We start from the raw sequence: 14,578 nt of genomic DNA on the forward strand, positions 1-14,578 counted from the left end.
AATTATAAAACTAATTATTAAATTATTTCATAATTTTGGAAATAATTTTAAGATCTAATCTTTATTATTGATAAAATCAAGATAATATTTTATAATTTAAAATTATAATATTATATTCTCAAAATATCTTTGAGATCGTGATAATCTTATCTCAATAATATCTATATTATTTCATAATTTAGAAAAACATATTCTTCATTATTGATAGAATCATGATAATATATTATTATAAATTCTATGATTTAGGATTATGATAATATAATATTAATATATTAAGGAGATCTTGATAAATGATATCATGGTTTATCATGATTTAGAATCCCTTAATCATGATCTCGATTCTTTGTTACACTTTTATTCTAGAGAGATTTTTTGTATTGATATAAAACTCACCCTAAGACATCATGAATTAATGGTACAGTATGACTTACTAAATTTTTATTGATAATAATTATAAATTTATATGCAAAAATAAAAATTATAAAAATATTTATTAAATTATTTCATAATTTCGGAAATCATTTTGAGATCTAATCTTTATTATTGATATAATCAAGATAATATTTTATAATTTAAATTTTAATAATATATTCTTAAAATATCTATGAGATCGTGATAATCTTATCTCAATGATATCTATATTATTTTATAATTTAGAAAAATATGTTCTTCATGTTGAATTTCAGATTTTGATGATGAAGTCAATTGTCATTTGTTATCTAATCTATGTGTTGAGATAAGTGTGCAGGATTAACTACGATGAAAGTTAGACATGCAGCAGGAGTTGCGCCGGAGTCAAGACAATGATCACGTTGGGAGTTCGAGAGTTCGACGGAAGTTTGGACAGTCGTCGGAGGTTCTGCGGGAACAAATCCGAGAAGTCCATAAGTTTGCCAAAGAAGCTCGTCGGAACTCGCCAAGTGGATCGTCGCAAGTCCAGGAGTTTGCCGGAAGTCCGCAGGAGCATCACTGAGGGTTCATTGGATGATCGACGGAAGTTCGCCGGAAACTCGCCGGAAGAAGCGATTGACGCACCGGAGCAAGCTACAGAAATTGTCTTAGGAATTATCGTAGTTAGCACAATGATTAAGTTGGAAATGGGAGGTGATCCCATTAACTTAATCTTGGGGCAATTGGGCTCCTAAAAAAACCCAAATTGGGCCGAATGGATTAACCCATTCGGACCCTGATTACTGTGGGAGGTGCAACCGCCCAAGCCAGGAGGTGGCAACGCTTGGGCTAAGTGTCCCAGCGAGACTGGGCGGTGCACCTGCCCTAGCCAGGAGGTGGCACCGCCTGGGCTTAGTCTCCAAGCGAGACTAGGCGGTGCAACCTCTCCTGACAGGAGGTGGCACCGCTTGAGCTCAGTCTTCGAGCTTTGCCAGGCAGTGCAACCGCCTCAGTCAGGAGGTGCAACCGCCTGAGCTCAGTCTTCGAGCTCTGGCAGAGAGGTGCAACCGCCCCTGACAGAGGTGGCACCGCCTAGAGGCTCAATCTTTGAGCTTTGCCAGGAGGTGCAACCGCCTGATCCCGGAATTCCAGGAATTGATAGGTTTGAGCTCCAAATTTGAACTGGGTTGGGGCCTATAAATACCCCACCCATTCAGCACTGAAAGACAAGAACTTACACTCGAAATCTTGATCTTTCCCTGTGATTCTTAGAGCTCAAAATTGTTGTAAAGGCCAAAAGTTCTCCTCCCTCTGTTCTTCCAAGTTCTGAGTTGTAAAGAGAGGAGAGAAAATTTTTGTAAGGATTGTCTCCTAAGCCCGTCAAAAGGAGTGAAATTGTAAAAGGGTGGTTGGCCTTCGCCTATTGAAGGAAGGCCTCTAGTTGACGTCGGTGGAGGAAGCCAAAAGTGGAGTAGGTCAAGATTGACCAAACCACTCTAAATCTCGGTTTGTATTTACATTGAGCATTTTATCTTTACTGCAAACCTCCTCAATAGCTTACTGCCTTCTACGCTTTTACGAATGAGTTTCTAAGTTCAGAGCTTTCTGAATCTGCGTTTAGACGTAAATCGGCTTTTTCGTACGATCATCATATTTCAGTTTACGTTTACGTTTTGATTTCAATCATAACTGCAAACTGCTTTCTGCGCATTTACAAAACGTATCTCAAAGTTCAGTATTTTCAGAATCGGCATTTAGACGTAAACCGGTTTTATCGTACGAACGTCGTATTTCAGTTTGCGCTTGCATTCTGATTTCCATCATAAACTGCAAACTGCCTTCATAGATTTACTTTAAAGTCATCTCGCTTAATCTTAAGTTAAAGTAATCTTAGAATTGGCTTTTACATCGAAATTGCTTTTATCAACGAACGAAGTTTTAATAGTTGAAAGATTTTCGCTGCACTAATTCACCCCCCCCTCTTAGTGCTCTTGATCCTAACAATTGGTATCAGAGCTCGGTTAACTCTCAAACGGATTAAAACCCAAGAGAGATGGCATACGCCGGAAACCAAGAGGGCCATTCTATTACACGTCCACCCATGTTCAATGGGACGGACTACACCTATTGGAAGACCCGAATGAGAATCTTTCTTATTTCTATAGATTTTGAACTTTGGAATCTTGTCAGAAACGGATTTTCGAAGTCTTCTCTTCCAATGATCGATTGGAATGACTTGTAGAAGAAGGCTTTCGCTCTTAATGCAAAGGCTATGAATGCCTTATTTTGTGCACTTGATAAAAACGAGTTTAATCGTGTTTCGATCTGTGAAACCGCATTTGATATTTGGCACATACTCGAAGTGACTCATGAAAGCACAAGTAGAGTGAAAGAGTCAAAAATCAATCTTTTGTTACACTCTTTTGAACTTTTCTGGATGAAACCGAGTGAGACTATTGGCGACATGTTTACCCGTTTCATGGATGTCGTCAACGGTCTAAAAGGACTCGAAAAAGTTTTTCGGATGTTGAGCTCATAAATAAGATTCTAAGATCCCTTCCTAAGAGTTTGGATCCTAAAGTCACTGCTATTCAAGAGGCAAAAGATCTAAACAACTTCCCTCTTGAAGAACTAATTGGGTCATTAATGACCTACGAGATGACTTGCAAAGCTCATGAAGAGCAAGAAGACATCCTTCCAAAAAACAGGAAGGATATGACACTTAAAACTTCAGAAGACCACTTGAGAGAAAACTCAAGTGATGAGGACTGTGATGATGACATGACACTTCTAACAAGAAATTTTAAAAAGTTCATTAAAAGAAACAAGTTTAAGAATGACACAAAAAACAAACTTGAACCCAAGACGGACCAAGTTATTTGCTATGAGTGCAAAAAGCCAGGACACTACAAGAGTGATTGTCCCCAAGTCAAAAAGAGAACATCAAAGAAGAATGCGCTCAAAGAAACATGGGATGATTCGAGCGTGTTCGAAGAAGAGGAGTCCAACACCGTGCAAGTTGCTCATTACGCCTTAATGGCCATCGGAGAGGAGGTAACGAATTTAATAGATGCAGATTTATCTTTCGATGAATTATTAAATGCCTTCCATGACTTATTTGATGAATGCAAGATTATTAGTAGAAAATACAAATTGCTAAAAAAGGAGCATGATAGTCTTACTTGTAATTTCGATAAGTTAAAAACTGAATATCATGATAGTTTAGGCTCATGCATAAAATGCCATGATCTAGAAACTCTCCGAAAGGAAAACTTGCTACTTAAGGACACCATGAAGAAATTCGAGGTTGGTAGCAAGTCATTGAACATGATCCTTGCAAACAAGGGTCACGTTCCATTATTAATTATTATTATAAATTTTATAATTTAAGATAATGATAATATAATATTAAAATATTAAGGAGATCATGATAAATCATATCACGATTTAGAATACCTTAATCATGATCTCGATTCTTTTTTACACTAACTCATTTTAGATAGATTTTTGGTATGGATATAAAGCTCACCGTTATGAATTAACGGTACCAATGATATATATTATTTTGAGATATAATCTTTATTATTAATAGAATTAAGATCATGATAATCTTATCTCAATGATATATATATTATTTCATAATTTAGAAAAACATGTTCTTTATTATTGATAGAATAATGATAATATATTATTATAAATTCTATGATTTAGGATTATGATAATATAATATTAATATATTAAGAAGATCTTGATAAATCATATCATGGTTTATCATGATTTAGAATCCCTTACTCATAATCTCGATTCTTTGTTACACTAAGTCATTCTAGAGAGATTTTTATATGGATATAAAGTTCACCCTAAGACATCATGAATTTAGAATAACATGTTCTTTATTATTGATAGAATCAGGATAATATATTATTATAAATTTATAATTTAAGATTATGATAATATAATATTAGCACATCTAATATTATAGGAGAATACTTCACCAAGCTTTGTTAGCACATCTAAGTTCCATGGATCCGAAACCAAGGTCATCCATCCATGGTTCATGGAAAGCTAGGTGATACATATACTTAATGTTAGATGCCTTGCCTTCTTGTCTTAGTCATCGACGCCCAAAGCATACTGCTGCAGCAACAGCCCACACTGTTGCAGCGGCTCGTCCTTGAGGAAGCCTAGGGAGTTCGCATAACGGATGTCGGAGGCCAAGCCGCTCCTGCCGGTGACCAGGATGCGGGCACGGTTCCTGCTTTGCGCCACCTCTGTGCAGCCTGGTTGCGGACTCTGCAGCAGCGACACCTCGCAGATCTCCTCCTCGTGGCTGTCCTCCACCTCGATGTGGTACGTGCCGGTGTTGTCCGTCACGCCCTCGACCAGGTGCTCCACCGCGTCGGTCTCGTAGTTTCTGCATTGCAGCTTGACCTTGGCACCTGCAAGCCGATCTCACCTGTCAGTACTCCTGCATGAATGCATGCAGATGAGGTAGATGAGATGGGATCACCTGCAATGTACTGGCTGACGGCGGTCTGGAAGCCGGCACGGCAGGTGTCGCAGTAGACGCGGCCTTCGATGACGAACTTGGGAGCGGCAAGCGCAACGCCGGCGAGGGCAAGGCAGAGGGCAACGAGGGTGGGGAGGAGCTGGACCTTCGCCATTGGATATCTTTCCCCTCTTAGTATGTGTGGGAGAAGTGGAGAGCAAGAGAGGGAGCGAGAAGGGCGAGCGAGTTGTGGGAGGACCGGCTTGGCTTTAATAGCTTGGGGAGTGAGCTATTCTTGGAGCGAGATGCATGCGGCAGAGATTGCATGTGTGAGTTGACCGTGTTGGGGGTGAAGAGGTGTTGGGTTGACCTTGTTTTGCGGTGAGGGAAACCGCTTCATTTCGAATTATATTAGGAGGACCAAGTCATTCGGATTATCTGTTGGTTTCTTAAGATTTTAGGATTCATTTTTCCCAATTATCACTTCTTTTCTTTTTACTCACAAAAAAAATCTTTTTAATTGACCAAAAAGAAAGGTATATTTATTGACCTCAGGTTGACCATTATGGCAGGAACAAAGTGTTCATTTGAGAGACAAATAAGCTGAGAGTGAATCACGAATTGAGAACATGATGTGTTCTCAATATATCACAAGTATATTGAGAATGATTGCTATGGAGGATCACGAAGTGCTGCTTCAGGAAAATGGAGACAGAGACCACAATTGCATGGCCAATTCATGTCCATATCATCTCAAAGTACTGACAGAAAAAAGCAAACAGAAGAATCATGATGCTGTAATCTGCTTTGGACTAATAACTTTCCTTCTTGCTAAGAAATTAAACTGACCAAACCATTCCATATATTAGTCTACAGAAAACATACAGCATATATGATCCTCGTCATTGTAACGTGGCGATAACACGCAGAGGTTTTATGATATGATCTCACAAAGGAAGCACAGATGGCTTGTGATAAGTAAGTTCATATTATTACAGGCGATAATACATGACTTTTTCTAGTTGTCGGCAACAGGTACGAATCCAATGCTGAAACCGAAGGTGATGCAAGTCAGTTGCTGCCCATCTTCTCCGGTCATCCGCATTGTAAGTGTGTATGATCCCTGCAAAGAGAGATAAACCTCAGTTTCTAGGAAATTCCTTGCGGAAACAGTTTCACTTCCATCGCAGATTCCAGTGCAGGAAACACCGAAATGTATACAGCTAGCAAATACTACACGACATTCACAAAGAAGGGCTCTCCCCAAAATGGAGGACATCTTCATGTGATTCAGTAGTTGGTCACTCAAGTTGCAACCTTGCCATGATACAAAGACTCGCCTTCTACATGGTTTTACAATGTCTACATAATATAATAATACCTCATATGAGATGAAAGAAAACATTTAAACAAGTTGAGACAAAATATTGATTCAATTTTCAACCAATGCATAAGACCATATTACTTTAGCTAGAATGGCAAGACAGAAATAGCTTTATCAGCTCAAGAGACAAATTTAAATTATTATTAGAAAATCATGTTGAGATCATGATTTATTATTGATAGAATCATGATAATATATTATTATAAATTCTATGATTTAAGATCATGAAATATTATATTAAAATATTAAGGGAATCATGATAAATCTTATTTTGATTTAGATTCATTCGATCATGATCTCGGTTTCCTTGTTGCATTGGGTTAGGAGAGATTTGGTATGGCTATAAAGATCACACCAAGACATCATACATTAATGGTGCTGATGAGTATTAATTTTATTGATTTTCTTGAGAAACCAAAAGTGTAACAAGAAAGAAAGAAGAAATTATTCACTAATTTTTTATTAATAATAAGTATGAATTTATATATACAAAGAGAGATAATAAAATGTGGTAATTATATGTTTTTAAAATAATAATAAAAAAATATAAAAATATTTATTAAATTATTTCTTACTTTAGGATATCATATTAAGATCATAATCTTTCTTATTGATAAAATCATGATAATATTTTATAATTTAAAATTATAATAATATATTCTCAAAATATTGATGAAATCATGATAATCTTATCTCAATAATATCTATATTATTTTATAATTTATAAAATCATTATCTTCATGATCGATAGAATCATGATAATATATTATTATAAATTCTATAATTTATGATCATGATAATATAATATTAAAATATAAAAGTGATTATGATAAATCAAATCATGGTTTATCATGATTTAGAATCCATTGATTGTTATATTTGTTCTTTGTTACACTAAGTTATTCTAGAGAGATTTTCGGTATAGATGTCATGAATTAATGGTATCGATGAGTATAAATTTTTATTAATTTTCTTAGACCACAAAAAAGACCTAAAAGTGATAAAAACTTACTAACTAAATTATTATATTTTTTAATTAATAATAAAATATAAAAAAATTATTAAATTAGTTCATAATTTCGAAAATAATATTGAGATCATAATCTTTATTATTGATAGAATTATGATAATATTTTATAATTTAAAATTATAATAATATATTCTCAAAATATCAATAAGATCGGAATAATATTATCTCAATAATATCTATATTATTTCATAATTTAGAAAATCATGTTCTTTATTATTAATAGAATCTTGATAATATATTATTATAAAATTTATAATTTATTATCATAATAATATATTATTATAAATTTTATAATTTAGAATCATAATAATATAATATAAAAATATTAATATTAAATTTTATAATTTAGAATCATGATAAATCATATCATAGTTTATCATGATTTAGAATCAATCGATCTTGATCTCTGTTATTTGTTACACTAAGTTATTCTAGAGAGATTTTCGATATGTTAATAAATCGCATCCGAATATGTCATAAATTAATGGTATCGATGAGCATGACTCGTTAATTTTTTATTGATAATAACTATAAATTTATATGCATAAATAAAAATTATAAAATATAATAATTATATATATTTTAAATTAATAAATAGATATAAAATATTTTTTAAATTATTTAATAATTTATGAAATCATAATCTTTATTATTAATAGAGTCATGATAATAATTTAAAATTTAAAATTATAACAATATATTCTCAAAGTATCAATAAGATCTTCATAATTTTATCTCAAATATATCTATATTATTATATAATTCAGAAAATCAAGTTCTTTATTATTGATAGAATCATGATAATATATTATTATAAATTCAATAATTTAGGATCATGATAATATAATATTAAAAAATTAAGGAGACCATGATAAATCATATCATGTTTATCATGATTTAGAATCAATCGATTGTGATCTCGCTTCTTTGTTATTTCATAATTTAGAAAAACATGTTTTTTATTAATGATAGAATCATGATAATATATTATTATAAATTCTATTATTATAAATTCTATAATTTAAGATTCTGATAATATAATATTAAAATATTAAAAAGATCATGATAAAACATATCATGGTTTATCATGATTTAGAATCTCTTAATCATGATCTCTATTCTTTGTTACACTAACTTTTTTTCGTAATGGATATAAAACTAACCTTATGACGTCATGAATTAACGGTACTGATGATTATCACTCACTAAATTTTTATTGATAATTATTATAAATTTATATACACAAATAAATATTATAAAAATATAATAATTATATATTTTATTTTAAAAATAAATAATAATAATAATAATAATAAATATTTATTAAATTATTTTATAATTTCGGAAATCATTTTGAGATCTAATCTTTATTATTGATAGAATTAACATAATATTTTAAAATTTTAAATTATAATAATATATTCTAAAAATATCTATGAGATCGTGATAATCTTATCTCAATGATATCTATTTTATTTCATAATTTAAAAAAACATATTCTTTATTAATAATAGAATCATGATAATATATTATTATAAATTTTATAATTTAAGATTATAATAATATAATATTAAAATATTAAGGAGATTGTGATAAGTTTATCATGGATATAAAGCTCACCGTTATGAATTAACGGTACCAATGATATATATTATTTTGAGATATAATCTTTATTATTAATAGAATTAAGATCATGATAATCTTATCTCAATGATATATATATTATTTCATAATTTAGAAAAACATGTTCTTTATTATTGATAGAATCATGATAATATATTATTATAAATTCTATGATTTAGGATTATGATAATATAATATTAATATATTAAGAAGATCTTGATAAATCATATCATGGTTTATCATGATTTAGAATCCCTTAATCATGATCTCGATTCTTTGTTACACTAAGTCATTCTAGAGAGATTTTTGTATGGATATAAAGCTCACTCTAAGACATCATGAAATTAGAATAACATGTTCTTTATTATTGATAGAATCAGGATAATATATTATTATAAATTTATAATTTAAGATTATGATAATATAATATTAGCACATCTAATATTATAGGAGAATACTTCACCAAGCTTTGTTAGCACATCTAAGTTCCATGGATCCGAAACCAAGGTCATCCATCCATGGTTCATGGAAAGCTAGCTGATACATATACTTAAATGTTAGGTGCCTTCTTGTCTTAGTCATCGACGCCCAAAGCATACTGCTGCAGTAACAGCCCACACTGTTGCAGCGGCTCGTCCTTGAGGAAGCCCAGGGAGTTCGCATAACGGATGTCGGAGGCCAAGCCGCTCCTGCCGGTGACCAGGATGCGGGCACGGTTCCTGCTTTGCGCCACCTCTGTGCAGCCTGGTTGCGGACTCTGCAGCAGCGACACCTCGCAGATCTCCTCCTCGTGGCTGTCCTCCACCTCGATGTGGTACGTGCCGGTGTTGTCCGTCACGCCCTCGACCAGGTGCTCCACCGCGTCGGTCTCGTAGTTTCTGCATTGCAGCTTGACCTTGGCACCTGCAAGCCGATCTCACCTGTCAGTACTCCTGCATGAACGCATGCAGATGAGGTAGATGAGATGGGATCACCTGCAATGTACTGGCTGACGGCGGTCTGGAAGCCGGCACGGCAGGTGTCGCAGTAGACGCGGCCTTCGATGACGAACTTGGGAGCGGCAAGCGCGACGCCGGCGAGGGAAAGGCAGAGGGCAACGAGGGCGGGGAGAGCAGGAGAGGGAGCGAGAATGGCGAGTGAGTTGTGGGAGGACCGACTTGGCTTTAATAGCTAGGGGAGTGAGCTATTCTTGGAGCGAGATGCATGCGGCGGAGATTGCAGGTGTGAGTTGACCGTGTTGGGGGTGAAGAGGTGTTGGGTTGACCTTGTTTTGCGGTGAGGGAAACCGCTTCATTTCGAATTATATTAGGAGGACCAAGTCATTCGGATTATCTGTTGGTTTCTTAAGATTTTAGGATTCATTTTTCCCAATTCTCACTTCTTTTCTTTTTACTCACAAAAAAAATCTTTTAATTGACCAATAAGAAAGGTATATTTATTGACCTCAGGTTGACCATTATGGCAGGAACAAAGTGTTCATTTGAGAGACAAATAAGCTGAGAGTGAATCACGAATTGAGAACATGAGGTGTTTTCAATATATCACAAGTATATTGAGAATGATTGCTGTGGAGGATCAGTGCTGCTTCTGGAAAATGGAGACAGAGACCACAATTGCATGGCCAATTCATGTCCATATCATCTCAAAGTACTGACAGATAGAAGCAAACAGAAGAATCATGATGCTGTAATCTGCTTTGGACTAATAACTTTCCTTCTTGCCAAGAAATTAAACTAACCAAACCATTCCATATATTAGTCTACAGAAAACATACAGCATATATGATCCTCGTCGATGTAACGTGGCGATAACACGCAGAGGTTTTACGATATGATCTCACAAAGGAAGCATAGATGGCTTGTGATAAGTAAGTTCATATTATTACAGTCGATAATACATGACTTTTTCTAGTTGTCGACAACAGGTACGAATCCAATGCTGAAACCGAAGGTGATGCAAGTCAGTTGCTGCCCATCTTCTCCAGTCATCCACATTGTAAGTGTGTATGATCCCTGCAAAGAGAGATAAACCTCAGTTTCTAGGAAATTCCTTACGGAAACAGTTTCACTTCCATCGCAGATTCCAATGCAGGAAACACCGAAATGTATACAGCTAGCAAATACTACACGACATTCACAAAGAAGGGCTCTCCCCAAAATGGAGGACATCTTCATGTGATTCAGTAGTTGGTCACTCAAGTTGCAACCTTGCCATGATACAAAGACTCGCCTTCTACATGGTTTTACAATGTCTACAGAATATAATAATACCTCATATGAGATGAAAGAAAACATTTAAACAAGTTGAGACAAAATATTGATTCAATTTTCAACCAATGCATAAGACCATATTACTTTAGCTAGAATGGCAAGACAGAAATAGCTTTATCAGCTCAAGAGACAAATTTAAATTTATTAGAAAATCATGTTGAGATCATGATTTTTTATTGATAGAATCATGATAATATATTATTATAAATTCTATGATTTAGGATCATGAAATATTATATTAAAATATTAAGGGAATCATGATAAATCTTATTTTGATTTAGATTCATTCGATCATGATCTCGGTTTCCTTGTTGCATTGGGTTAGGAGAGATTTGGTATGGCTATAAAGATCACACCAAGACATCATACATTAATGGTGCTGATGAGTATTAATTTTATTGATTTTCTTGAGAAACCAAAAGTGTAACAAGAAAGAAAGAAGAAATTATTCACTAATTTTTTATTAATAATAAGTATGAATTTATATATACAAAGAGAGATAATAAAATGTGGTAATTATATGTTTTTAAAATAATAATAAAAAATATAAAAATATTTATTAAATTATTTCTTACTTTAGGATATCATATTAAGATCATAATCTTTCTTATTGATAAAATCATGATAATATTTTATAATTTAAAATTATAATAATATATTCTCAAAATATTGATGAAATCATGATAATCTTATCTCAATAATATATATATTATTTTATAATTTATAAAATCATTATCTTCATGATCGATAGAATCATGATAATATATTATTATAAATTCTATAATTTATGATCATGATAATATAATATTAAAATATAAAAGTGATTATGATAAATCAAATCATGGTTTATCATGATTTAGAATCCATTGATTGTTATATTGGTTCTTTGTTACACTAAGTTATTCTAGATAGATTTTCGGTATAGATGTCATGAATTAATGGTATCGATGAGTATAAATTTTTATTAATTTTCTTAGACCACAAAAGAGACCTAAAAGTGATAAAAACTAACTAACTAAATTATTATATTTTTTTAATTAATAATAAAATATATAAAAAGCTCGTCGGAACTTATGAAATTATATTGAGATCATAAGTCCAGAAGCTTACCAAAGAAGCTCGTCGGAACTTGCCAAGTGGATCATCGCAAGTCCAGGAGTTTGTCGGAAGTTCGCCGGAAACTCGCCGGAAGAAGCGATTGACGCACCGGAGCAAGCTGCAGAAATTGTCTTAGGATTTATCGTAGTTAGCACTAATGATTAAGTTGAAAATGGGAGGTGATCCCATTAGCTTAATCTTGGGGCAATTGGGCCCCTGAAAAACCCAAATTGGGACGAATGAATCAACCCATTCGGACCCTGGTTGCTGTGGGAGGTGCAACCGCCCAAACCAGGAGGTAGCACCGCCTGGGCTAAGTCTCCCAGGGAGATTGGGCGGTGCAACTGCCCCAGCCAGGAGGTGCAACCGCCTGGGCTCAGTCTCCGAGCGAGACTGGGCGGTACAACCTCTCCTGACAAGAGGTGGCACTACCTGAGCTCAAGTTTCGAGCTCTACCAGGCGGTGCAACTGCCCTAGTCAGGAGGTGCAACCGCCTGAGCTCGGTCTTCGAGCTCTGGCAGAGAGGTGCAACCGCCCGTGACAGAGGTGGCACCGCCCAGAGGCTCAGTCTTCGAGCTCTGCCAGGCGGTGCAACCGCCCCAGTCAGGAGGTGCAACCGCCTGATCCCAGAATTCCGGGAATTGACAATTTTGAGCTCCAAATTTGAACTGGGTTGGAGCCTATAAATACCCCACCCATTCAGCACTGAAAGGTAGCAACTTACACTCGAAATCTTGATATCTTTCTGTGATTTTTAGAGCTCAAAACTGTTGTAAAGACCAAAAGTCCTCCTCCTTCTGTTCTTCAAAGTTTGAGTTGTAAAGAGAGGAGAGAAAACTTCTGTAAGGGTTGTCTCCTAAGCCCGTCAAAAGGAGTAAATCTGTAAAAGGGTGGTTGGCCTTCGCCTATTGAAGGAAGGCCTCTAGTTGACGTCGGTGACCTCGTCGGTGGAGGAAGCCAAAAGTGGAGTAGGTCAAGATTGACCGAACCACTCTAAATCTCGGTTTGCATTTCCTTTGAGCATTTTACCTTCACTGCAAACTTCTCAATAGCTTACTGCCTTCTGCTATTTTACGAACGAGTTTCTAAGTTCAGAACTTTCCGAATCTGCGTTTAGACGTAAATCGGCTTTTTTCGTACGTTCATCATATTTCAGTTTACGTTTACGTTTTGATTTCAATCATAATTGTTTATTGCCTTCTGCGATCTTACGAATAAGTTTCTAAGTTCAGAACTTTCTAAATCTGCGTTTAGACGTAAATCGGTTTTTATCGTACGAACGTCGCATTTCAGTTTACGCTTGTATTCTGCTTTCCATCATAAACTGCAAACTGCCTTCATAGATCTACCTTAACGTTATCTCGCTTAATCTCAAGTTAAAGTAATCTTAGAATCGGCTTTCACATCGAAATCATTTTTATCGAACGAACGCAGCTTTCGTTTTAATCGCTGAAAAATTTCCGCTGCACTAATTCACCCCCCCCCCCCCCCCCCCCCCTCTTAGTGCTCTTGATCCTAACAATTGGTATCAGAGCTCGGTTAACTCTCAAACGGATTAAAACCCAAGAGAGATGGCTTACGCCGGAAACCAAGAGGGCCATTCTATTACACGTCCACCCATGTTTAATGGGACGGACTACACCTATTGGAAGACCCGAATGAGGATCTTTCTTATTTCTATGGACTTTGAACTTTGGAATCTTGTCGAGAATGGTTTTTCGAAGTCTTCTCTTCCAATGATCGATTGGAATGATTTAGAGAAGAAGGCTTTCGCTCTTAATGCAAAGGCTATGAATGCCTTATTTTGTGCACTTGATAAAAACGAGTTTAATCGTGTTTCGATTTGTGAAACCGCATTTGATATTTGGCACACACTCGAAGTGACTCATGAAGGCACAAGTAGAGTGAAAGAGTCAAAAATCAATCTTTTGTTACACTCTTTCGAACTTTTCCGGATGAAACCGAGTGAGACTATTGGCGACATGTTTACCCGTTTCACGGATGTCGTCAACGGTCTAAAAGGACTAGGAAAAAGTTTTTCGGATTTTGAGCTCGTAAATAAGATTCTAAGATCCCTTCCTAAGAGTTGGGATCCTAAAGTCACTGCTATTCAAGAGGCGAAAGATCTAAACAACTTCCCTCTTGAAGAACTAATTGGGTCATTAATGACCTACGAGATGACTTGCAAAGCTAATGAAGAGCAATAAGATATCCTTCCAAAGAACAGGAAGGATATGACACTTAGAACTTTGGAAGACCACTTGAAAGAAAACTCAAGTGATGAGGACTGTGAC

The 14,578-nt window shown here is 35.0% G+C and overlaps 1 protein-coding gene and 1 long non-coding RNA gene across 2 annotated transcripts; both read right to left on the bottom strand.

Annotated features, from left to right (window-relative positions):
- Positions 1-4,465: 4,465 nt before the first annotated feature.
- Positions 4,466-5,081, bottom strand: LOC135586205 (pollen-specific protein C13-like). The gene is made up of 2 exons (XM_065081326.1): positions 4,901-5,081; positions 4,466-4,829 (listed from the first exon to the last, which is right to left on the bottom strand). Exons 1-2 carry the CDS (start codon positions 5,052-5,054, stop codon positions 4,501-4,503), a joined length of 483 nt encoding a protein of 160 aa, XP_064937398.1. The 5' UTR covers positions 5,055-5,081; the 3' UTR covers positions 4,466-4,500.
- A 4,403-nt stretch (positions 5,082-9,484) lies between these two features.
- On the bottom strand, positions 9,485-10,026 carry LOC135589003 (uncharacterized). Its single transcript, XR_010476561.1, has 3 exons — positions 9,994-10,026; positions 9,891-9,953; positions 9,485-9,819 (listed from the first exon to the last, which is right to left on the bottom strand). It is a non-coding gene; the product is annotated as an uncharacterized LOC135589003 (long non-coding RNA).
- Positions 10,027-14,578: the final 4,552 nt, after the last annotated feature.

Source organism: Musa acuminata, chromosome BXJ1-8 (assembly GCF_036884655.1).
Source record: "Musa acuminata AAA Group cultivar baxijiao chromosome BXJ1-8, Cavendish_Baxijiao_AAA, whole genome shotgun sequence".
Lineage (NCBI taxonomy): Eukaryota > Viridiplantae > Streptophyta > Magnoliopsida > Zingiberales > Musaceae > Musa > Musa acuminata.

Coding starts and splice junctions, on each gene's coding strand:
- LOC135586205 (XM_065081326.1), bottom strand. CDS start 5,054: ATGGCGAAGGTCCAGCTCCTCCCCACCCTCGTTGCCCTCTGCCTTGCC. Junction 4,830..4,900: donor CGTCAGCCAGTACATTGCAG/GTGATCCCATCT, acceptor ATCGGCTTGCAG/GTGCCAAGGTCAAGCTGCAA.